This window comes from Neofelis nebulosa, chromosome 12 (assembly GCF_028018385.1).
Source record: "Neofelis nebulosa isolate mNeoNeb1 chromosome 12, mNeoNeb1.pri, whole genome shotgun sequence".
NCBI lineage: Eukaryota > Metazoa > Chordata > Mammalia > Carnivora > Felidae > Neofelis > Neofelis nebulosa.
Window position 1 is genome coordinate 49408150 of NC_080793.1, and position 23900 is coordinate 49432049.

General features: G+C 41.7%; 1 protein-coding gene across 5 annotated transcripts in view; it reads right to left on the bottom strand.

The window, feature by feature from the left end:
* The window catches only part of FOCAD (focadhesin), a 325702-nt gene that overhangs the window by 45780 nt on the left and 256022 nt on the right, over positions 1–23900 (bottom strand). For all 5 annotated transcript variants that reach the window (XM_058695228.1, XM_058695227.1, XM_058695229.1 and 2 more), the window contains 10 exons: positions 22236–22352; positions 18983–19221; positions 15750–15839; positions 9358–9505; positions 7073–7192; positions 5321–5443; positions 4772–4849; positions 4073–4144; positions 2332–2434; positions 129–209 (listed from right to left, as the gene is read on the bottom strand). In XM_058695228.1, coding sequence (XP_058551211.1) covers positions 129–209; positions 2332–2434; positions 4073–4144; positions 4772–4849; positions 5321–5443; positions 7073–7192; positions 9358–9505; positions 15750–15839; positions 18983–19221; positions 22236–22352 — 1171 coding nt within the window. The remainder of the gene's footprint in view (positions 1–128; positions 210–2331; positions 2435–4072; positions 4145–4771; positions 4850–5320; positions 5444–7072; positions 7193–9357; positions 9506–15749; positions 15840–18982; positions 19222–22235; positions 22353–23900) is intronic.

Consider the following 23900-nt stretch of genomic DNA (forward strand, 5'->3'; position numbering starts at 1 on the left):
AAAGATGGTCTCGCAGAGGAAAATAGCCACTCCTTCAGATTTGTTATTAATTCTACAGAAGCAGGCTCAGGGCACACAAACCCACTGCGTAGAAAGAGTGATAAAATTCGAGAAACATGCTCACTTGCCTTTTTTTCCTCCTGTAATGAAGAAGCCAATGGCTGCTCTAATAAAACTGCTCTCGGGCAAATAGCTATAGTCGGTAGGAACTGTGGAGACAGAAAATGATCAAATTAACCAGTGAACTCGGTGGGACTAATGAAGGAAAGATAATGATCTCATGCTGCCATATCAACCTAGAGATAAAGCGGAGATGTTTATGCCATTAATCTCAGCACAATACTCTGTGGTTGCAACTAATTCTATTAGATTAAGTGACTGGCCTTGAAGTAATCACTTAGGCTATGCAAGCAAATCTAAAATGGGTGGTAAACCTAATAGAGACTGAAAAATCACAGGGGATGAAAACTTTACTGATGCGGTTAAAAAAAAAAATCCTTTCCAGGGGCGCTTGGGTGGCTCAGTCAGTTGAGCGTCCACCTTCAGCTCAGGTCATGATCTCACGGTTCATGAGCTCGAGCCCCGTGCTGGGCTCGATGCTGTCAGCACAGAGCCCATTTCAGATCCTCTGTCTCCCTCTCTCGCTGCCCCTCCTGCACTTCCACTCTCTCTCAAAAATGAAGAAACATTAAAAAATATATATATTTTCCACATGTTCACATCAATGAGCCCCATCCAGTTAGCCTCAGCGTCAGCAAGGAGTCTGCTGGGCTTCGAGGCTGAGACTGCCATGCTAGGAGCAACTTCAGGACATTCAGAATCAGATATATGAACCATGGAAATACAACAATCAGTAATAACAGCGGCCCGTCTCTTACTTCATAAAGCAGGGACCTCTACGTGACCAACACGTGCGAATAACCAGATGTGGCTGCTGACCTGGAACAGTGAAGCAGTGACTTTTATGCTGGTTGAGTCTGGGGAGTTTCCTAGATTCTTTTCCTCCCCATCCCCCATAATTGTTTCATGAGATGGTTTTCACCACAACAAATGGCTCGACTGGAAAATTCCAACAGGAACATGCCGCTGTACTTTTCCAGACACACAGTCATTTCGTTTCAAAGAACCCGGGTAGAAGATGATTCACTGCCACCTGACTTGAGTATATGTGGGCCAGAGCACATAACCCATAACGTAACAATTAAAAGTCTATGTAAAAAAGCAAAAGCCTGACGGAAATTTGCTATTTTACCAGGGCATTATGAGAACACTGCCCTTCAAAACCAGCATTACCTAAGGTTTCCGCTATGACTAAGTTTTTTTTTTTTTCTTTTTTTCCCCATTTAACGTGACAGCTTCCGGCTGTCTCGAGTTCATTATATTAGGAGCGCTGCAGAACCGTGTCCTATTTCTATAGCTAAGGAGTGATTGAAAGCGAGGGAAGCAGTAATTACAGTGCTACATGTTCATGGTGATGCTGTCCGCAGACTACCTGTCAGGGCATACGCGAAACTAGGTTTTAATGAGAAATCTTTGGTAGCTAAACCTCTCTGGCCTGGGTCCAAGAGAGCCAGGGGGTCAAAATTCTATAAAGAGCAAAGAGCAGATTTAGGTCCCCGTGTAGTGCAGTGATGCCTTCCTCGGAAAACCTCCAAGTGCAAACATACATTAGGCAGGTGAGAACTGCAAATATTTTTTTACTGCTTTTCTCCAAAATATGGAAATAGAAAAGGAAAAAAAACTCTTGTTATGTTAAGAGCTAGGATTTCAATTTCAAGGCCAAGTACATACACACCTTTGAATGTACTTACCCCACTATTTTCTTAAAAACAGGGGCCAGAAAAAATGCAGTCCTATATGAAGAGGCTTTCAGTGAAACTGGAGTATTACGCAAAGTGTGACTCCATAAAGTAAAAACAAAAAGAACTCTCTTCCAAGCCTCAAGGACCTGGTGCCTACTCCCTAGATTTGTCACCACGCTAACGCCACTTGGAAGTCACGTTATCTTTCTAAGCCTCAGCTTGCTTTGTGAAATACGGGGTTAGGCTGAATGTCTAATCTCCTCTCTGAGGGAGGCAGAGAGGAAGAAGGACGAAAGCCTGGGCTGGGGAAGCCAAGCGATGGCAGGTCAGCTGCGTCTGCAACTTACGGCCACGTGATCCTGAGCAAGCCAGGAAGCCTCTCCACAGAGCATTCTCTCCTGATGTAAAATAGGGATGGTAACACCCACCACTTACGGTGGCTGCAAAGATTAATGCTCTTAACAAAGGACATGGCCTCCAGTCAGCAATCCCTCCTTCCAGCTCCAGTGTTCTAAGAGTCCAGCCTTACCGGAGGTCCTACTTTGACTCGAGGACAGAGTAGACAGATGGAGATGGCCCAGAAGCCAGAGCGCATTTGACTGAAGACCAATCACTCCAGACACGCTGATGACCTATGGATGGAAACGTGACAGTGCAATGATCGGGCAAGATCCAAACTCCACTTAATAAAAGGTCACTCATAGAAAGTCGTTTATCTTTAACAAGGTGGTAGCTTGTCTGGTAATGACAAGCTCTATGACAAGTTGTAAGGCCACATGCATAGTCTTCTAAACCCTGGACATACAGCTGATCAACAACTATTGCTGAATTAACGAATCAATCAGTCAAACATGATAGGAGGTAGCACTGGTGGTCTCAGGTTTCACCGAGTCAGCTGGTCTCAAAGGAATATTTTTAAAAAGGAAAAAAAGTCCCGAGAGTGGGGGGAAAAAAAAAAAAGGTGTTAGTTATTTAAGAATAAAATACCTTTAAGGATGGAAGGAGATGTTATTTTGTCCTCTAAGTAATGTTCTATTACTGCTTTATCACTCATCATAAGGATTTTGTTCAGTAAGAGTTTTCATTTATCGGTTTTTCTCCCAAGTGGAGCAACTTAAGTTTCAGCATAATTCTTTTCTTGAGAATTGTGTTCATACATTCACGAGAGAGTTTCTTCTGTTTAGAGATTTATGTTTGCTTTAAAAAATTTTTTTTGAATGTTTGTTTATTTTTGGAGGAGAGAGAGACAAGAGCGTGAGTGGGGAGGGGCAGAGAGAGAGGGAGACACAGAATCCGAAGCAGGCTCCAGGGTCTGAGCTGTCAGCATGGGGACCGACGCGGGGCTCGAACTCACGAACTGTGAGATCATGACCTGCGCCAAAGTCGGACGCTCAATCGACCGAGCCATCCAGGCGCCCCAGATTTATGTTTGCTTTTAAAAGCACGAATCACTAAAACTTGTTTATGTGGTAGGTGTGATAATCAGCTGTATTTTACAATAATGAGAAAAAAGTATGCTAAATGCAAAGACTACTTGAAAAGGCCATCTACAAAGTTCTATATGTACTAAGAATGCCAATTATGCAAAGGAACTAAGAATTCTTGAAAAGATTTATGACCAATTTTTACAAACACTTGCTTCGAGTTGTGAGGACCATCAGTGATATTTTTTTCAGCTTCTTTCATTCTGTACTTTCACATTCGAGGCAATGAAATTAGTACATTTTTAAAAGTAAAAATCTTAAAATATAAAATCATTTCTCAGCCGATGAACAGACTCGTTCTCTAGCCAAGAGTGCTGACAATGATTTACCCAAATAGTTTTATCAGTTACATGTGAACTAGTGCCTCTTGACCATTCTACTTCGACACGGGCCCTTCCTTTGGTCACCCTCCATTTTACTTTGTCCTTAGGACCTAACACTCCTTGCAGGGTCAGGTTTAAAGTTTTATTTTATTTTATTTTATTTTATTTTATTTTATTTTATTTTATTTTATTTTATTTTTATTTTTATTTTTTTTTAGGTTTAAAGTTTTAAAGGCAACCAATGCCAACTCAAGTTAGCTCAAACATGACCGCTTTTTCTCCAGAGGCAGTGGGTGTTTGTTGGCAAACGCAGGGGCATAAGCCACTCTCAAACGCTGCTTGGACTCCATGTGAATGACCAGAGATCTCCCCATGTTTCAAGCAAAAGTCTGTATCATCAGAGAAAGGCAATAAAAGGGAGTATCCATTTTCCCATCCACGGATTTTAAATCCCTCTTCTCACCTGAGTTACAGTTTTAATGACTTCATTAAGTCTGGCTTGAAAATGAGAGGTCTGGATGGCTTCTGCCTTCAGCTGAAAGAAAAAGAAATACCCACGCCAACATTCCCCAAAAAGTAAACGATGGTATTCGCAGTGTATGAGCTATCATCTTCTAAGCTATGCTATAATTTGCCATTGCGTCTTTACATCTCAAAAACAAAAGCTATGGGCTCCTTGAGGGGAGGGCCCAAGCTGTATTCATCATCGATTTCCTGGAACCGGTTCCGTAGCACTCACTTAACACACCTTCACTGTACGAACACGGGTGCTCCTTAGAATTACTTGTTAACTGAAATATACATGTGTCCACTGTGGACGTAATATACTAGATAGAAACTTAAACATGACAGATGCAAAACGGAGTTTCTTATGGATGACTTAAATTTCTTACGATCTGGTCACTTTTCTCGAGCAGGGAACTTTGTGGAAAGTACATAAGCTAAGTTTAATTCCTATACACCGGATACAAAAAGGGAACAAATCTCTAACAACAAATTCTTAACCCAGAGCGATTTTCTATACATCAAGGCACTGAAAAGCCCAGTACAACCATTACTGTGACCATGTATTCGGTCCTTAGCATACTGAGATACTGGGCATGCTCCTCTTGCCGTGGCTATGTACACATTCAGATTCCTCCCCTTCTTTTGTTGTTTTTACCTGCATTACATCCCCTTCAGAGCCCACCAAGGCCACCATGCCATGAAGAGCTGCAAGGCAGAGCATTGTCGGAGTGCCCTGGAAACAAAGCATCAGATATGTCAAGAGGCAAACGGTCCTTGGGTTTGAATTCTAAAAAAACCTATTCTATCACAGAGAAATACAGGTCAAAATGGTACTAAATTTCTAGGGTCAACATAACCCGTATCCCTAAACCAAAAACGGCAGCAGGCTTGAATAAAGTAATAGGTTGAAGTTATTAGATCATAGGCGGCTTCTCGTTGGTTTTTATTTTTCAAAACCCCAATGCGCCTTTAAAAGGAAAACACTGAGAAAGTAGCCTCTTAGAAAAAAAAAAAAAAAGCTGTCATAGTTGACAGGATAGATCATTTATAAGGGATTAAAAGTTCCTGCATCTCTTTTGTTTGAAATTGCCTATTCTTTTACTGTTGGGCTGTGTACCTCAGCAGCACCTATAAGTGGCCTAATAAAATAGCTCTTTCTTCCTTTATAAAAATATAAAATAACATGCAGGACGTGACCTCCTACCTCTGTCAGAACAATTCTGATCCAGGCAGGGAGCAGCCGGTGGCCCAAGTCCTCCGCTTTTCCGTGTCCACACACAGACAATCCGTGAACCAGGTTTCCTAACGCTAGGGCAAAACCTGACGTCTGCATAAGCAAGGGAAAAAACAAAGGGTAAGGAAACAGAAGAAGAATGGAACAGATCAGGAACTCGATAGACAGCAACCAAGCACTTCTAGGGGCTCCCTTTCCTACTGACACCTTCTCCTGCCATCTGAAAATCAGAGATTTGCAGATTTTTTTTTAAATCAAGACTTCTGGTTTGCAACAGAAACTGCAGTCTCACTAGGGAATTCAGCTGCAGTGAATGGTTTCTTTTAGGAAAGTAAGACCGGACTGTTACAAGACTTGACTCAAATGATCCAAATTTTCAGAAGGAATTAGGGTGAAAATACCAAGGTAGATCATGCAAGCCAAGTCAACTCCCAAACAAGAGGGGAGAAAGTCCCGAAACGAGTACAGCATACGCAAACCTCCACGTTTTGGCGTTGCAAGACCTATTCTGAATTTAAGTGTGCAGTCCTATGACCGTAAAAACAGTAACAACGCAATATTAGCTAATAACCAGCAAACCCTGCAATAATTCACGATGGCCAAAATCAAGACCATGGGAAACCTATAAAAATCCAAATGGGGAAGGAGCATTTTTTTTTTTAATTTAACTGTCGTAAAATATACATAACATAAAATTTACCGTCTTAACCACTTTTTGGTGTAAGTTCAGTGGCATTAAACATATTCACACTGTTGTGCCACCGTCACCGCCATCCACTGCCAGAACTTGTTCATCCTGCAAACTCCATTATATCCCTTAAATAAGAACATCCTATTCTCCCTCTCCAAGCCCCTAGCGACTACCTTTCTTCTTTCTGTCTCAGTGCTTTTGATTACTTGAAGTATCTCGTGTAAGTGGAATCATACAGTATTTTTCTTTTTGTGATTGGCCCGTTTCACTTAGCATAATGTCCTCAAGATTCACCCACACCGTGGCATGTGTTCGACCCTCCTTCCTTTTGAAGGCTGAATAATATTTCAGAGGGAACATTTTAAGGGTATTTAATTTAATTGGCAGGTTTGTTTGTTTGTTTTATTTTTTTATGTTTGTTTTTGAGACAGAGAGCAGAGAGGAAGTGGGGGAGGGGCAGAGAGAGAGAGGGAGACAGAGGATTCAAAGCAGGCTCTAGGCTCTGATCTGTCAGCACAGAGTCCAACACATGGCTTGAGCCCACGGACTGTGTGATCATGACCTATGCCGAGGTTGGAAGCTCAACTGACTGAGGTACCCAGATGCCCCTTTAATTTGCAGGTATTTAAACTGTCACATGCATATCTGGTCATGAACAGGGGTTCTCTGCTTTGAATTTGCTGAGGTTTCATGTTATCAGAGTCCTCTATGTGTTTATATCTTTACAAATTGTTATCGCTAGCCTTACCTTCCCCTAGCCAAATGTTTTAAGATTTTATAAATATAGAACAATACATGGGGAGAGAGAAAAGTCTTTCATTCCCCAAAGAACATAGAACATAAGGAGAGGAAAAAAAGACACTTCTGACTGTTGGCTAGAGCAGTGACAAGAGAGAAGAGTTAGAAGTTCTTTAGTTCTGGGCACAAAAAAAAAAAAGCCCCACTACAGTCCAATTCTGAGTTAGTCAAAATTAGGACTCAGCAGCAACAGGAGACCCCAAGAGAGTTGTAATCACGGCACACATTCCAACCTGTTGGTTGTTTTCTACCAACAGCTGAAGCTTGTTCATGATATCTTCAGCCTCGGTAGCCTCAATGATTCCGGCACTGAATGCTGATGTGCATACACAGCTGAGGGTATAGGCAAGGACCTAGACGAAAAGACAGCGGAAAATGTTTCTTCATGAGTGCAAACAAAAGAACACAATTTGGCTGACACCGATGTTTTGCCAAACTTCTCCCCGGGATAAGGAATGGATTCAAGGACACCAACCATAGACGGGCACCGTTCCGCTGCTGCCCAATTCACGTGTCCCAACAACGTTAGGAGGTGGGTGTCATGATTCCTGCTTTACAGGTACGGACTTTGAGGCTCAACTACATACAGCTTGCAACTGACAGAGGCGAGATTCATACCTAGGTCTTTGGACTCAAAATCAAAAAGTTCCATCATGATCTCATGGGAGGACACAGCATGAATCAACAGCAGAGGCAGATTTTTATCCCCAGTGAATGCTATCTTCTAATAGCCATGTGCTCTGATCCAAGGCCAAGCAGGAGAGGAAATTCAAAGAAGTTAAAACCCTGCTGCACTGGGGCGCCTGGGTGGCTCAGTCGGTTAAGCATCCGACTTCGGCTCAGGTCATGATCTCGCGCTCTGTGAGTTCCAGCCCCGCGTCGGGCTCTGTGCTGACAGCTCAGAGCCTGGAGCCCGCTTCAGATTCTGTGTCTCCCTCTCTCTCTGGCCCTCCCCCGTTCATGCTCTGTCTCAAAACTAAATAAACGTTAAAAAAAAAAAAATTAAAAAAAAAAAACAACAACCCTGCTGCATTAAGACTGTCTTTTAGGAGGAGTGGGGCATAATGGACCAGGCACATGGTTTTTAGGGTCACATAAATTGTGTAAAATAGAGGTAATACTACTTCCCACAGAGCACCGGGGTGCTAATTTAATAAATCAATGAATAGATAAGTAAACGAATATATGAATTAATTTTAAGTAAAAAAGCATGCTGGGAGTCGAGAGCACGCACACTGAGGTGTAGGTCCCCAGTCGACCATTTCCAGGCTAAGTAACTTGGGGCGGGTCACTCGATCTATGTGAGCCTCAAGTTTTGCACATCACAGTTCATCATCCCCTCCCTGCTGCCTCCCACTTTCCTCTTGAAGCCCTCCTTTACAAAGATGCTGTTAAGGCCCAGTGGAAAGGTTCAACTCCCCACCGTGGTCGGTACGGCGTGAAGAAAGGAAGCCGTTTCCAAGGTAGAGGTTGGATAATAAAACATCAGAGGTGGGGAAAGACAAAACTGCCTGCTCAAGCCTTATGAATCGAAACATCAAGGCAGGCTGACGCAGCAGTTGTAAAAACCCTTGCCCTCCTTTCACTAATCACGTTGCCCCTTGGTGGCAAAGTTTCCTCCGTGGGCTTACAAAAAAATACGTGCTTTCAGCCCGTGTCCTGCCACTGCTTTCAAAATGGAAATGCGGTGCTTGTGTTGGAACAAAACTGCAACCCTCCGTGCCCCAAAGAAATTCACTGATTCGACAAGTCCCATTGGGGAAAGCGAAGGGGCCGAGCAGGGAAACACAGCAGCCATTATGTAACTCATCAATGGCTCCCGGGCAGGCCCGGAGAAAACAGAATCTGCTCTAATGAGACAGAGAATCCGGCCAGGCCAAAAGGTCGTCCCCGGGTCCTCCCAAAGAAGAACACAAGGCGGTTCAGCTTCACCTGGGCACAGAGACACGCGCCTCGGACGGTCGCTCGGGACGCGGGCGACACCCGCAAGCTGCGTCACACAGGCCGCAGTTGTGTGTAGTTTCGCGCCGCGACAGAAAAATCTTTTCGTGAAGTGTGGTAAAGGGAATTTCCTAAATGATTTTTCATGCTGGCTGACACGAAGAAAGGGGGGAAAAAAATCAAATGCCTTTTCGCTCTGCAGTTTCTTAGGCTTCTTCCGGGCCATCTTTTATAGTCACATTTGGCTGGAGCGTAATTCTAAATATCTCCATTTAACCTTCCTGCGGAAATCGCAGCTCTTCTTAGAAAGTGCCTTCTGGCGATGCTGACTTAGGTTTTTGCATTCACTAAAGGCTCTTATCTTCTATGCCACATTTAAGTCTGAGTTGATTTAAACAGCTGCACAATTTGAAACCTTATGATCTAACATAGGTTGTTTGCCACTCAGATTTTTCTCCTTATCCTGGCCTGAAACTGAGGAAGAATTTAATTTCAGGGTGACCAAAACATGAGAAGTAGAAAATAAGCAGCAACAGGAAAACAAAAAACAAAGAAAGCCGTCACTTCCGGCTCCTACCTCCTGAAATGTTCTGCTTTGGCTCCCACTGTCATCCAGGTAGGTAGACAGCTTCCGAAGCGATGCTGCCACATGAACTCGAGACTCCATTCGGCTGCTGTGGCTCATGAGGGACAGAACAAGTCCAACTCCCAATATACAGCCCGTGCTTGGATGCAAAGAAAAACAAAACAAAACAAAAACCCATAAAAAATGAGGTGTTAAAATCACCAGAAACCCACATCACCACTCTTCACTTATCACGCGAGTTTATACTGCTCTTCAGCCTGAGGTGAGATGGCTGGCTTCTAGATCCGCTGCCTGGGATATAAGTGTGCCCCATGAACCACGACAGGTGCACCCACCGCCCCCCTCAAAAGGAAAACTATATATTCAAACAAGTGTCCGTGGCCCGCGTTAGTGCTGTGTACCCACTGGAGAAGAACAAACGAAAACATGAAATAGGTTTCACTTAAACTCTAGGGTGAGGTAGGAAGACGAATAAAAAGTCAGGTGAAAGCAGCTCTACGTCTACCCTTAGAGAAATGCCATGGTCCTCTGCACCCTCCCTTTACGTCCACATATTGAGTGCACCATGATTAACTGCATGGGAGAGAAGACTCCGTCTCAGGATGCGAGCTGAGGACCTCTAATAATGGGGCAGGGGGCGGCAGGGCGGGGGGGACGCATTGCGAGGCATGATGATGAGCAACTAAGTGCTTCATGTTTCCTAGTCAACATCCACAAGTGGAATTTCGTCCTTAAACTATGTATTTGTCTGTGCACAATGACATTAGTCCTCTTCTCCCCTCTGATCCCTCGGAGTACCACTGGGTCAGAAGAGAAAATGGACAAATGACAGGCTTGTCAAAAGTTACCCCATGTGACAATTCAATTGGAATCTTGGGCTTTGTGCCCCAATTCTCGTGAAAGAACACATATCCATTTGAAGGAAAAAACCAAAAACTGTTCTCCCGGAAAACTTCTGGTTAGGATGATAAGATCATGCAGCTGGAGGGCGATTTTCTACTTAAAAAGAAAAAAAAAAAAAAAAAAGGTTTTGGTCATCATTGTGTTTTGAACTGAGGAGATGCCGAGCGTTTCAGAAATCATCCCGATTCTGGTTTGGCTTGCCTCGCACAGTATCTGCTGCTTAGGACGACGTTCCAGGGCACTTCTCCAGTAACATGTTTCACTGCCCGTAGGCTCTGTCAGTTTGCTCTCATATAGTAACTATCTCCGTGGCAGGTGTCAAGAACACTCACATTGCTTCCTGCACATGTTAGTTACTTCCCCCAAACACCTCTTGCAAACGAAGCATCCACATCTGATAAAAAGACACCCAAGAGGAGAGAGACGCTGCAGGATTTGTTCAAGGCCATATGGAGAGTTTCCAGCAGATGACGGCCAGAAGACAGAGGTTTCAGACTCCCAGCCTTCTGTTCCATCTGCCCAGTCCCAGGCCCCTCTCAGTGCCCCGTATGATGGCTGGATGAAATTGCCTATGAGAAGGCACCCTATCTAGAGCACGTTATTCCAGGTTCTATGGCGTTAACTATCTGGCATTAGGAAATCCTTTGCAAAGAAGCTACTGCAGTAATAATCCATCATTACTCAGGCAGAAGTGCTGTTACAGCTTACATGAACTTAACAACTAGCTCAACTAGCATAATGCACCGCCAACCAGTTAAATCAGCATCTAACATCTGAACGCTGCGTGCTTTTGAGACAAATCATGTTTCTGAAAGAGGAAAGGCACTCTTCATTAGTATGGGTTTTTTTTAATCTTTTTTTTTTTTTAACGTTTATTTATTTTTGAGACAAAGAGAGACAGAGCATGAATGGGGGAGGGTCAGAGAGAGGGAAACACAGAATCTGAAACAGGCTCCGGGCTCTGAGCTGTCAGCACAGGGGCCCGATGCGGGGCTCGAACTCACGGACCGTGAGATCGTGACCTGAGCCGAAGTCGGCGCTCAACTGACTGAGCCACCCAGGCGCGCCTTCATTAGTATGGATTTATAGCCCTTGTTTCTATTTAGGATCGACAGGGAAGGTTTTTTTTTTTTTTTTTTTTTTTGCTTGTGTGTGTGTGTGTGTGTGGGGGGGGGGGGCTATCTTTCTATACCGATGCATATAAAAAATTGACTGAATTAGAATCAAAGATAGAGTTAGACAAAATGTGATTAAGGGACACCTGGGTAGCTCAGTCAGTTGAGCGTCTGACTTCGGCTCAGGTCACGATCCCCTGGTTCGTGAGTTCGAGCCCCGCGTCAGGCTCTGTGCTGACAGCTCAGAGCCTGGAGCCTGCTTCAGATTCTGTATCCCTTGCTCTCACTGTGTCTCTCTCTCAAAAATAAACAAACATTAAAAAAATTATAAAAAACTAAATAGCAGGTATCTAAGTCTTGCTTTTGGCTATTCTGGGCATGCCAAAAACCTTTATCCTCTGGACTGAATGAAGTTCCTCTTCATCCTGAAGCATACGGGCACAAAGGCTTAGAAAAAGACATCCTGGTTTCTAGCTCACATTTACCTAAATATTATCACAGCATAATTATTCTTGGGCAAGGTTATCATTAATGATTCTATCCGTTGCTACAATGGTAGATGTCTGTTGTCATGTGTGAATACATAATCTAACTATGTATATCAGTGTGCCAATATAAATATGCTAGAGTGTATGCATCTATTGACCTCCTAAACTCCTTCTACTCTGTCTCATTTTTCCAGCATGCACCAGGAAGGCAGTCCTAAAGCTTTACTCCCGATGTTTTCTTCTGATTTCCAAATTATCCATATTTTAATGAGCTTATTTTTTGTCCTAAGTCTTAAAGATTCTTCTAGGTGCTTAGGTCAGCATTTCTGCACATTTACCTCATTTTAGCTTCCCTTTGATATGTTTGCCAGCTCTAAACCAAGAATGGCTTGGGCAGAGGTAGCTTTCACAGCTTTCTCTCCAATGAAAACAAAAAGGAGTTCCACAGTGGTGCCTCAGACAGATAAAATAAAAACATATTATAATATTAGGTGTTAATTTCAGGTTTTGGAATTAATAACATGAATCTCTAAGAATACTAACAAACGATAAAGAGAATTTAAGTTGTAAAATCATATGCCCTATTATGTCCTGACTTACTTGAATCTCTTGTTCAAGCATACTAAAATATCACTGGCAAAAAGAAAATCTACAACTTCAAAGCTGTGCAATTCTGCTATGGGTGTTGCTATACCAAATGAGATATAAAGATTATCATGACACATTTTTTCTAAAATTAACCAGATGAATCTTCAATTCCTTACTTTATTGTGGGCACTCCTGCAGATTGAGTACGAGGCCATCTAATAATTAGTTCTAATAACAGTTAACATTTGTATAGCGCTTTGCCCTTTACAAAGTGCTATACAAATGTTATCGTATTTGTAAAAGCTCAATAGTAATTAACCAATGCTCAGGTCATCGATGGATGGCAGGACTGCTTAAGGCTGGGAGGACTGCAATGGCACAGTAATTACCACTAGATGGCAGCAAAAGGTAAGCGATTGGGCCACAAACACCGACCAGACCAGGTGCAGGGTTCTCTCAGCAGGGACGTGTCCATTAAATCAAGGAAGCGTGGTGAATTTGCTCTGGGTGAATTCTACCACTTGAGGTAGCACGCTCCCAGATCTATTAACTACCCCCTGGTAATGCTTCCACTATTTCACTTGAGAGAGGACCGCCCTAGACTCCTGAATCTCATTAGACAGGGGAATACTTTATGCCTGGGCCTAGTTAGAATCTCTCTCTCTCTATCTCTCTCTCTCTCTCTCTCTCTCTCTCTCTCTCTCTCTCTCTCTCTCTCACAGTGAGACACACCCACATGTTTAAAAAAAAAAAAAGTAACTACCATACTATCAGGTGTCAAATCGCTTTCTTTCTATTGAAATGTGTTCTCCACACAGAACTAGGCAAGACAGAAAAATGGCTTTGAAGTCCGACAACATAGGCTTCTCCCCCAGCTCTGCTACTTACTGTGTGACCTTGAACCAGTCTATTTGAGACTCATTTTCTTAATCTATAAACCAAAGTGATGAGTATTCCTGTTTTAGTATCAACGTTTAGACTGTCACTGGGGCTTCATTACACGAGAAACGGGTGTGAAAATGCCTAGCTACCTAAGCACTAACAGCCACAGAGCATCAGGAATGACAAAATACTAAACTTCTTTAACTGTAGGAAGAACAGGAGTTTGGAGAAGATAGAGGGAGAAGTTCTTGAAGGATCTGGGCTTTTAATTGAACTCTCTGAAAAACAAGCAAGACTTCACTGAAGGACAGGAAACTTCTGATGGCTCTATTCTATTTAATTGTGCAGCATTAATCCCTATCTAGGCCCATCCTTCTCTCTCCCAAACATGGTTCTTCATTAAGGAGGTAAGAATCATGAAAGAAGAATGAAATAAGAATCTTATCAATATAAAAAGTTAACTTTAAAGTTAAATACACTTAGACATAGGAGGTTTTTATAAGCATAAATACCCATACTGTGGACAATTCAGTTATCTCTATGGTTCCCCTCACATTGAAACAAACTTCCTGCGGATTAGTGGAGATAACATGTGAAAGTCGTGCCTGATTGTTCCAACTGGCTGAAAGCCTGCAACATGTTAATGCACAAATGTGTACCCAATTTTATAATACCCTGAGCTACAGCCATGATGGATACCTGTGGGAAAAGGTAGGACTGGGGTGGCAGGTGGGCGTGGGGAGAGAAATGTATCTTACTCCTTGGTTGTAAAAGGCAACACCACCAACACATGGATTGGACTCAAAACTACCAATTCTTCATCAGACCCAGCAACGGTTAGATGGCCCTATCCCTTCCATTAAATCATTTTTGACATTCAAGAGACCAAACTCTCTTTTCCCATATTCAAAGTCACGCTCTTAAAACATATCGTTTCATCTCTAACATGTTTCATGATAAACTGGGTGGGTGTCAATGATTCTTATCTAATCTCAGCCTGCATTTCAGAGAAGACCCTACAACTACCACCTACAAAGTGAAGAGTTCATGTTCTACTCATAATGAAATAGACAATATAGGCAGTTACTTCTAGTTACTTTTGTTAGTCTGCACTTACTTAACAGGCTAGATGATACGAATGTCACGCCAGATCACAAGTTCCTAAAGAGCCACCAATGTAAACACTCGTATCTAAACAGTGCCCATAACAGCAAAAAAGTAAATGAGTTCATAAACTGGAGGTTAGTGCTTACAATTTGTTGAGTTTTTTTAATAATAATGAACCTCAGAGGATCTAAACCGGAGGTTCCAAAACATGTGGAAGTCCAAAAAGATACAATGTAGTCCTCAAGTGTGTCAATGTTTCAGAAAGCCTAATAAAACTACCTTCTCCCACACAAACACAGACCAATTAAAACATTAAATGTCTCACTAAACAAGTACGGTTAGCCTTGTTTTTTGAGGGTTTTTTGTGGGGGGGATTTTCGTTTTATGTAATCTCTACACCCAACACGGCGCTCAAACTCACAACCCTGAGATCAAGAGTTGCCTGCTCTATTGACTGCGCCAGCCAGGCACAAGGTATTGTTTTCTAAGTATTCTGTTTTGGTTTTGGTCACCTTTCACAAAATTTAAGATATTTAATAGACAAAATCTTTAAAAAGCATGAGATCTGGGGCGAGACAAGGAGAACCTATTGACACGGAGGAGGTTGGGACCCCCTGATATAACCTATGTTTTGCTTCCATTTTGATTCCTCAGTCATTGGGTTTCACAAGGGAAATCTAAATCATGGGTCAAAGGCTCCCTTCACCCAATCAAATTCAACCATTCAAATTTCCAATCAAATTTCAACCATTTAAAAAGGTTAAGTCATGCACATAAGTCTCCAGATACATGCTTCATATAACTACAAGACAGAACTAAGGTATTAGTAACTTAACGACAGCCATGAAGTGACGTGCATTGCTCTGTATTGAAGCAAACTATTGCTGAAACATGGTTTTTAGAAACAAGTAAGCTTTAAATTTTTTTTAATGTTTATTTATTTTTGAGACAGAGAGAGACAGAGCATGAGCATGGGAGGCACAGAGAGAGAGAGAGAGGGAGACACAGAATCCAAAGCAGGCTCCAGGCTCTGAGCTGTCAGCACAGAGCCCGATGCGGGGCTCGAACTCACGGACCGTGAGATTATGACCTGAGCCAAAGTCGGACACTTAACTGACTGAGCCACCCAGGCACCCCAGAAACAAGTAAGCTTTAATTACAGGTTTTTGATAATTACTGAAAAACTCTTTGTGAACGAATTCGAGATCAAGTCCTATGAATACTTCATGATATAATGCAAAATTCATGGCAGAGGAAGATTTGATGCCTAAATATCAGAGAGGAAAGGAAATCAACATACTTATATTCAAGACTAGCATCAAAGCAGCAATTTTCCAGGGCATCCAAAGACTTCATCAGAAGGAGGTTCATCTGTTGGCCAGATATATCGCTAGGCAAAGCAAGAGGAAAAACTGAATTACTGAAAATAAATCACATGTCCAAAATACCATTTAATATTTTCCTCTTAATATTTTAGTGAAAATACATTTTGTTAAAAAAAAAATAAAAGTCACAATATTGATGACTCACATATACTTATTTTGCAGAGAATTTAATTATTGAGTTTCTGTACAGTAGCATCACTTGTAAACCCATAAACTCAAAAATGACTACTTTTGTATTTCCTCAGCCCATTCACATTTTAAATCACTGAAAAAGACCAAAATCGGAATTCCAAAAACATTTTCAAGAAGGCCAATGTGATTTTCTTCGGAATATTTAACAGCCCACTAAGCTGATATTATCAATAATCATTGCAAATCTCTTTTCTTGCGAGGACCGTTACTTCTGATTTCATGTCTCAATTGGGAAGGCTGGTAAGCTCTACTCCTTTTTTCAAAGGCGGGGAGGGGAACCCCAGTCGTTTATTTTCCCTGCCTTTATACAGTAATTGATGTGGTTTTGCAATGGTCTTGGTGAGGGCTATGACTTCTGTAGTAAAACAAAACTTACAAGGTCATTCTGTGGCTGTTTTCTCAGGTAGAGTTGTGGGTTTCATCACCAACACTTTTTTTATCAAGGGGTTTCTAAGATGTCACTTCTCCTGCTGCCCCCTCGGACCACGCTAAGAGGAATGCGGCCCCAGGAATGCCAAACGGCCAGAGAGCACTTTAAATAAGGTCTTCCCAAACCAAAAATATAGTACTTTTGCCTGTGGTGAAGGATTGCATTTTGCAGCGAGAACACGCACGCGCATACACACACACACACACACACACACACACACACAGAGTTTTAATAGCTTTGACTAAATAAGTCCTTATTACAGCTGTTCTCTGGAGTAAAATATACTTAACTATCCTAAACAAATGCTAAAGAGATCCTACCGGTATCCTCTGGGAGTTATGACAGAAGCAAGCTTTGGAATAATATGCTTTTCTGAATAAATTCTAGACTGGAATTTAAATTCAGGTGACTTTCTCCTAAGCCTTAGCTAAAAATGGATGGCCATGATTCTCTTCTACAGGGTGATTTTTCATACTTGAGACCAACATACTGTCCTAATCCTGTTCCCCTGAGGGGTCATACTGGGCAACTTATTTGATGGCACTGGCTATTCAGGGTCAACAGCCCTCAAAATGCTTACTTTAATTTTAGAAAAATGGAAACTTCCTCCGAAAACGTCATTATCTGGTGACACCGTCATTATCTAGTAAAATATTTCTTGGCACCAAAAGTAAACACTTCAGGTTCCTCTCCTCCAGAAAATTAGGAAGGTGGGCACCATGAATAATTATACCACTGGCTACAGTGTGAACCCACTGACCAAAGGATGAAGCGTGCTATCCAGACAGATTATTAGAGCAAAGTGAAAATTTGCACTTATTCTGAGGGCTTTTGGCCTTGGAAAACACTTCCTGGTGTCCTTCCCCAGGCTCTCCAGCAGGTGCAAAGCCAAGTAAGACAGAGAGGGGTAGAAGGCGATCTAGGAACCGGTTTCTCAAGGTAGCATGATTAAATTAACCACACATGCGAGCTTGTCAAGCCCTAAACCCAGCAGCATCTCATCCTAAACTAATGAAGAAAGGAGCCAGAGCCAAGATGGGATGAAATGAGTTGCCTGGAATTAAACTGCCATGGCTCATTTTTAGTTGTAAAACATGTTGCTTGAAAGATACTGAAGAAAGAGCATGAACACAGATGGTGAAGAAACTGCCATTTGTAGCATTGTAGCAAAGGGAAAAAAAAAAAATCACTTTCAAGTTTTAAGCCTTTCAAAAATATGTTGTGTTCTGTCGCACACACAAGATATGTAACAGTCAATTCACATGCAAAGGGCAGCTTTTTGTTCATGTCCAGAACCAGGCCTATAAATAATAATGCTGGTGAACAGACCAAAATGAACATTCTAGAAACGTTTCATTTATGATCACAAAGACTAAGCCAATCTTCCCAATCGTCTGACAGATGTTTCTAAGAGCTGAAAATGATCATCTGAAATCTAGTATTTCCCTAGATCAATAGCAGTTCTCCTAAAGGTTTCACATAATGGTGTTTGCACAAAGCTATGTAAATTACAAATGCAAACTTAACCACTGGTTTTGAACTGAAATCTAAATATAGCGTCATGTCATCCAGTTTACCCACACTGACACCGTTTCTTGGCTTTGGACAGACCGTTAATTTCTGCCAACCAGGGAAGTTTAAGGACATCGAACATCTCAACAGGATGCCTCTTCCGACTACCCTATTTCCAGTGCAGGAAAATGGGGCCGAATTCCAAGTCAGCGACATCTAAATATTCATGATATTCAAATATTCATGTTGTACCACACTACAATCAATCTGGATATATAAAATTCTAAGATTTGTTATAAAATAAAGAAGAAATATAATGAACAACACAACCAAAGTAGATTTATGCACGAGACAACTTTTCCATCTAGTGGAATTTTCCACTTGGGTCTTTGCTATTCTGTTAGGTCCATTCAAGGGTAAAGCTAGCAGTCCAAGATTGACCAAACTGAGTAAAGCACGCAGTATAATATGCACAGATTAAGACTCTTTAAGGATTACAAAAATGTAGCCAAGGCACAGGATAAAAGCAATATTTAAAACTGGGTACACGCAGTTCTCAGGTGACTCAGGTAATTCCCAGCACCTCAGGCATAAGGGATACTCCAATCTTCGTCTCCCATTTTACAGTGATCCCAGTAAAGGATCAGCAATTATTTTCACCCTCATGAACCAGGAAAAAGAGCAGCTTTTTCATTTTTAGCACCAGAAGATTACACTTTTCCTCATATCTATTACCTGGGTGTATCCTGGGCTCTCATCTAAGGACGGAATGATTTTCAAGCAATCGTCACCTTAGTAAGAGCAGCCCTAAAAACACATTCATGTCTTCGCGATGGCGTTGGAGGCAAGCCAGGTTCCCTCACAAAGGAGAAGAAAGGCCCAACTTGCCCATGTCAAAAAGTTTGGCGAGCACACGCGGCTCAGAGAGCGCGTACCTGCGCGCGTGTGCACGTGGGCCACGTCCTCTGCCTACATCACAAAGAGGAAAAGGAGGAACACGCGAACAAACCGTACCTGAGTTTCTCCTCACACAAGCGGGACAGAAACATCCCCAAAGCAAGGCCCATGTGGATTTGCACGGCTTGAGACTCATCAGCTCTTGGTTTCCCAGGTAACCTGGCAGTCAGCATGTTGAGGATTTCCTCAACCTTCTCTTTGCAAGAGATAATGAAAACTTGCACGAGGAGAGACAAAGCCGTGGCGGCAGCCGAGCGGGCAATGGCACTGGCTGTGTTTTCACCAGAATAGGATTTCTAGGACATGCCAAAGAAAGAAAACAGGGGGTTGGCCTTTTGTTTAAAACATGAAGGAAGCATACCTATCACAAGAGCACGAAACGCAACAATATCAGCTTCTCTTAGATCCGCTCCTGCCGGTGAAAAAAATGCAATTAAAAAAAAAAATCTATTTCTGGGCTTGTCTGTAGGTTACCTTGTCACTCTTCCTTACTGAAACGATTTTCCACTGAAACAAGCAGCTGATTAACAATATCCTTTTAAGTATGGGGAAAAAAAAATCTTAAGTGTCTTCTCTTAAAGGGTGTGAACTCCCTCACTATAAAGCCTGAAAAAAATGTCAGTGTTTTGAAAGCCCACATGCGTATATAATAAAGAACCCAAAGTGAAGTTACCCAAGCTTGGAGAAACCAGCAAGCCACATTATAAATGTGTACAGAGCTAGTTTTCTAGGAGAGAAAGAAAGAGTGTGCGTGCGCACACGCTGCAGGACGGGAAGGGGGAGGGGGTGCGGGGGGGGGGGGCAGGAGGGGGGAGTGGTTAAAGTTTAGTATGAAGGAATAAATGTAAGTTCAGCACAGGGATCTATTGGCAGATCTCCCAAAATTTTTGGTGGGAACGCTTCCCAGTAGATGGATTATTTCCTACAGGGGGTTAATTCCTTTTAATTAAAAAGGAAGTTGAAATCCTAAAAGCCTCTGGTTACAAAGCAATAACCAGCTATTCAAAATGAAATGGGGAGCTCTATATGCGCCTTCCTATATGTAATTATGGGAAAAGAAATGAATAACAGCCCTGATAAAATGACAGGGCAGCTGAATATGAACAGCTTCTCCAAGAATCCCATGTTAGGGAGCTCCAACAGACGTTAAATACACTTACAAATACGTCTCGAGTGGGGAAGAAAGCCCATTTATCACTCGGCACTGTCATCTACTTCAACTTTTCAGACACACCATAAAGGCTGTGCTGTCCCTTGCAGTCAAAGCACGTTAAAAGGTGTTTTTAATTCTGCACCCATTTGCTAAGCTTTAGCACTTTTTAAGGATAAAAATCACACACGTGCTAAGGTATTCTTTCAGCTAACATGGTACAACCGTAATGACAATACTATTCAAAATGACCCAGCTGCTAGAACACTGAAAATAAAGAAAGTGACTTTCGAATCAGGGCTTTGAAGAAGCACAAGAATGCAAAAAGCACAAAGGTAAGAGGCAACCCTGAGCTGGCTACGAAAGAGATTATTTTTATTGGTTTGCAAGAACTAAGCAGCGTTATTAGAAATCTCAGAGAATATCCTGTCCTGGTGAATATCAGAACCAGACAGCTACTGCAAAGACCTCTATATAATCAGTTTTTCATCCATCATTAAAGGAGTAAGAACACGTCTGACAGAAAACAAACTATCATAAAGAAATTACTTCTTTGAGTAAAGTCTACTTTCCAATTTAATTCTACATTATCTAGAAGTCATTTTTTTTTTGGTCCCCAAGTATAGTTTAAAATTCTAGTTCTAGACCCTGAGCCCCAGATGAATACGTACCAGGTCCTCCCAAAAGGAGGACACAGAGGCACAGAGAGTGTTGTAGAGAGAAGACCTAAGGCAGTGGAGTTTCAGGCTAAAATCACAATGTTAGCAACAGTTCATGACCTGTGCTATATTTTTATTCGAATCAACTATAATCCTCCGCCGCTCAGCTGATTGTCCCATGATCACTATAATTCCCTAAGCACTGGAGACTGATAAGGCAGAACCAGAATAATTCCATGCAGATCCCCGAAATAAAGTATGCACTAGAGCCAATGAAGGGAAAAGAAAACCTCAACAAAAGAGTTGTATTTTCAGTTTGTTTCAAACTCTTAGGCTATTAGCAAGAAGAAAGAGAGTGACTCTTAAGTAACAGGTACTTTTTTTTACGATCAACAACAATATTACTCTGTACGTGAAGAGTATTTCACAGTTTTCAGGACATTTTCCCACAAATGGCATCATGTGATCCTCACCAATCTTTTATGAAGTTGGCAAAGCATTAGTTTTTACCTTCATTTTACAGGTAAGGAAAACAAAATGGTGGGTGAAGTATCAGGTCAACTTTCACAAAACTAGTAAAGGGTGGAGCTGAGGCTAAAATCACTACTGATAATACTGTTCAATTGCAATTTACACACAAGGAAACAAAGGTCCAAAGAGATTAAATGAACTGCCCACGGTCACATATCCTGAAATTAAAAAAAAACCATGACTAGGGGTGTCTTGGTGGCTCAGTCAGTTGAGCTTCTGACTTCGGCTCAGGTCATGATCTCATGGTTTGTGGGTTCGAGCCCCGAATTGGGCTCTGTGCTGACAGCTCGGAGCCTGGAGCCTGCTTCAGATTCTGTGTCTCCCTCTCTCTCTGCCCCTCCCCCACTTGCGCTCGGTCTCTTTCTCTCTCTCAAAAATAAATAAACATTAAAACAAACAAACAACTATGACTGGACACTCAGGGACAGCAATCTTCAACTAGTGTTTATTTCACTACAGCTGTAGCTCTTGACTCTGACTACACATGGGAATAATCCAGAGACCTTTCCAAAGACTGATAACGCCCAAGACCTATCCCTAAGCAATTAAATTAGAGGAGAGGCCTACAGGTCAGTATTTATTTTTTCTGGATACATCTATCTATCTATCTATCTATAGAGAGAGAGAGAGAGAGAGAGAGATAAGATACAGATGTCTATCTAGATGTCTATAGACATATATAGACATAGATACATATATAGACATATATAGATACACATATACATATATATATATATGTATATATATATATATACATATATATATATATATACTTTAAAGCGTGTACATATGCACACATACACATACGCACACACTTAAAACTTCCCCAGGTGATTTTAACATACGGCTAAGACTGAGAATAATTACCCCACAGCATGGCTTTCACGTGAACAACTAATAGGAGACAACTCAACCCTTGGGTTTTCCATCTTCTTTTTTTTATTATTATTTCTCTTATTCTCAGACTTACATAATAAAATGAGGAGAAGATTTGTCCTCTGGGTTGGTGATGGCTATCCACAATGACCAGGAGAGTATCAGACACCATGGAAACCCACTCTTTCATTGAAAGGAAATTAGGATGAACCTGTAAATGAAGGAAAAAACCATGAAATGGAAATGGAAAAAAAGAAAAAACCTAAACATTATTTCTAGATCCAGGGTACAACCCCCTTCTGTTATTCAAGAGTAGAATGCTCCTCTCAAAAAGTAAGCTTCCCTGGCCAGGACTTTGGGAGGCAGATAAGTATTTGACAAATACACATCCTTGACCTGTGCCCCAACAGGAGTACAATTTACCTTTTGTTCAAGACAAGCAGAGGTGAGAGTCTGGGGGCTGCAGAACAGACCATATCTGAGAGCTCTCCCTGTGCTTGCCTGTGTTTAGTGAGGGTGATGGGGGGTGAAAAAGAGAGATGCACAGAGAAAAGAAACTCACAATGTTTCATTTCGATGACTTGCCATTTCACCAGGGAGGCACTGAAGCAGCCTACGAAATTTTCATCACCATCTTTAGCATTTCTGCTTACTATCACCATATATTTATCATTTTGAATCATCACAACAATTGCCTAGCTAATTAGGTATGAAAGCATGAATGATCCTTCAGTTGGGAAAAGAGGAGGAAAGAGAATGCAAAAAAATGAAAACGAAAACCAAAACCACAACAAAATCCAACTTATTATAAAGAGAACTTGGTTTTCAAAATCATTCATGACGACCATGGATGTCAAAAGCATTCATTAACTCACATGGTGATGACACTCAGGTGGTACAAATGATAAAGGTCAATGCGCTGTTAAGTATCCTTGAAATTAATTCCTTGACTCAAAGAAGGCCTTCTTCCTAAGACCTTTAGTTGTTAGTCATATGCAGCTTTGAACAGAGTTTGAAAACTTGAATTTTAATCAGATAAGGAGGTCCTGAGTTTGTACTGAGGAATAGCCAAAGACAAGGTCATCAAGAATAAAAGCAAAGCCCCGTCTTTGGCTTGTGTGGCTTCTCGATGTTTCATCTAATATGTGTTACAGCACAGAACAAAGTGTGGGGGAGGGCAGGGGGGTAAAGAAGATGACGACTGCCTGAAACTCCACCTCTGAGCTAGAACCCTGGTTATTACTGGGGCAAACTGCCCCAAACAAGGAATCCTAGAAAGGCACATTCACTTTTTAGGCCGTAAGATTCTACTTAGCATGTTGTCTTTGCTAAAGTACTCCATGGCTCTTTCAAGGATATAAAACATTTCCTCTCGTAAAAAGTTTCGTCTTAAAAATTAAAAACAAAAAAAAAGGGGGCGCCTGGGTGGCTCAGTCAGTTGAGCGGCCGACTTCGGCCCAGGTCACGATCTCGTGGTCCGTGAGTTCGAGCCCCGCGTCGGGCTCTGTGCTGACAGCTCAGAGCCTGGAGCCTATTTCCGATTCTGTGTCTCCCTCTCTCTGACCCTCCCCCATTCATGCTTTGCTCTCTCTGTCTCAAAAATAAAATAAACGTTAAAAAAAAAAATTTTTTTTTTAAATAAATAAATAAAAGCACTATGTCCTTTAAAAAAAAAAACAAAAACAAAAACAAAAAAAAGTTTTGTCTTGCTCATCATTAAAATAAGATTCTGGATTTAAATTTTCATACGGTAACTACC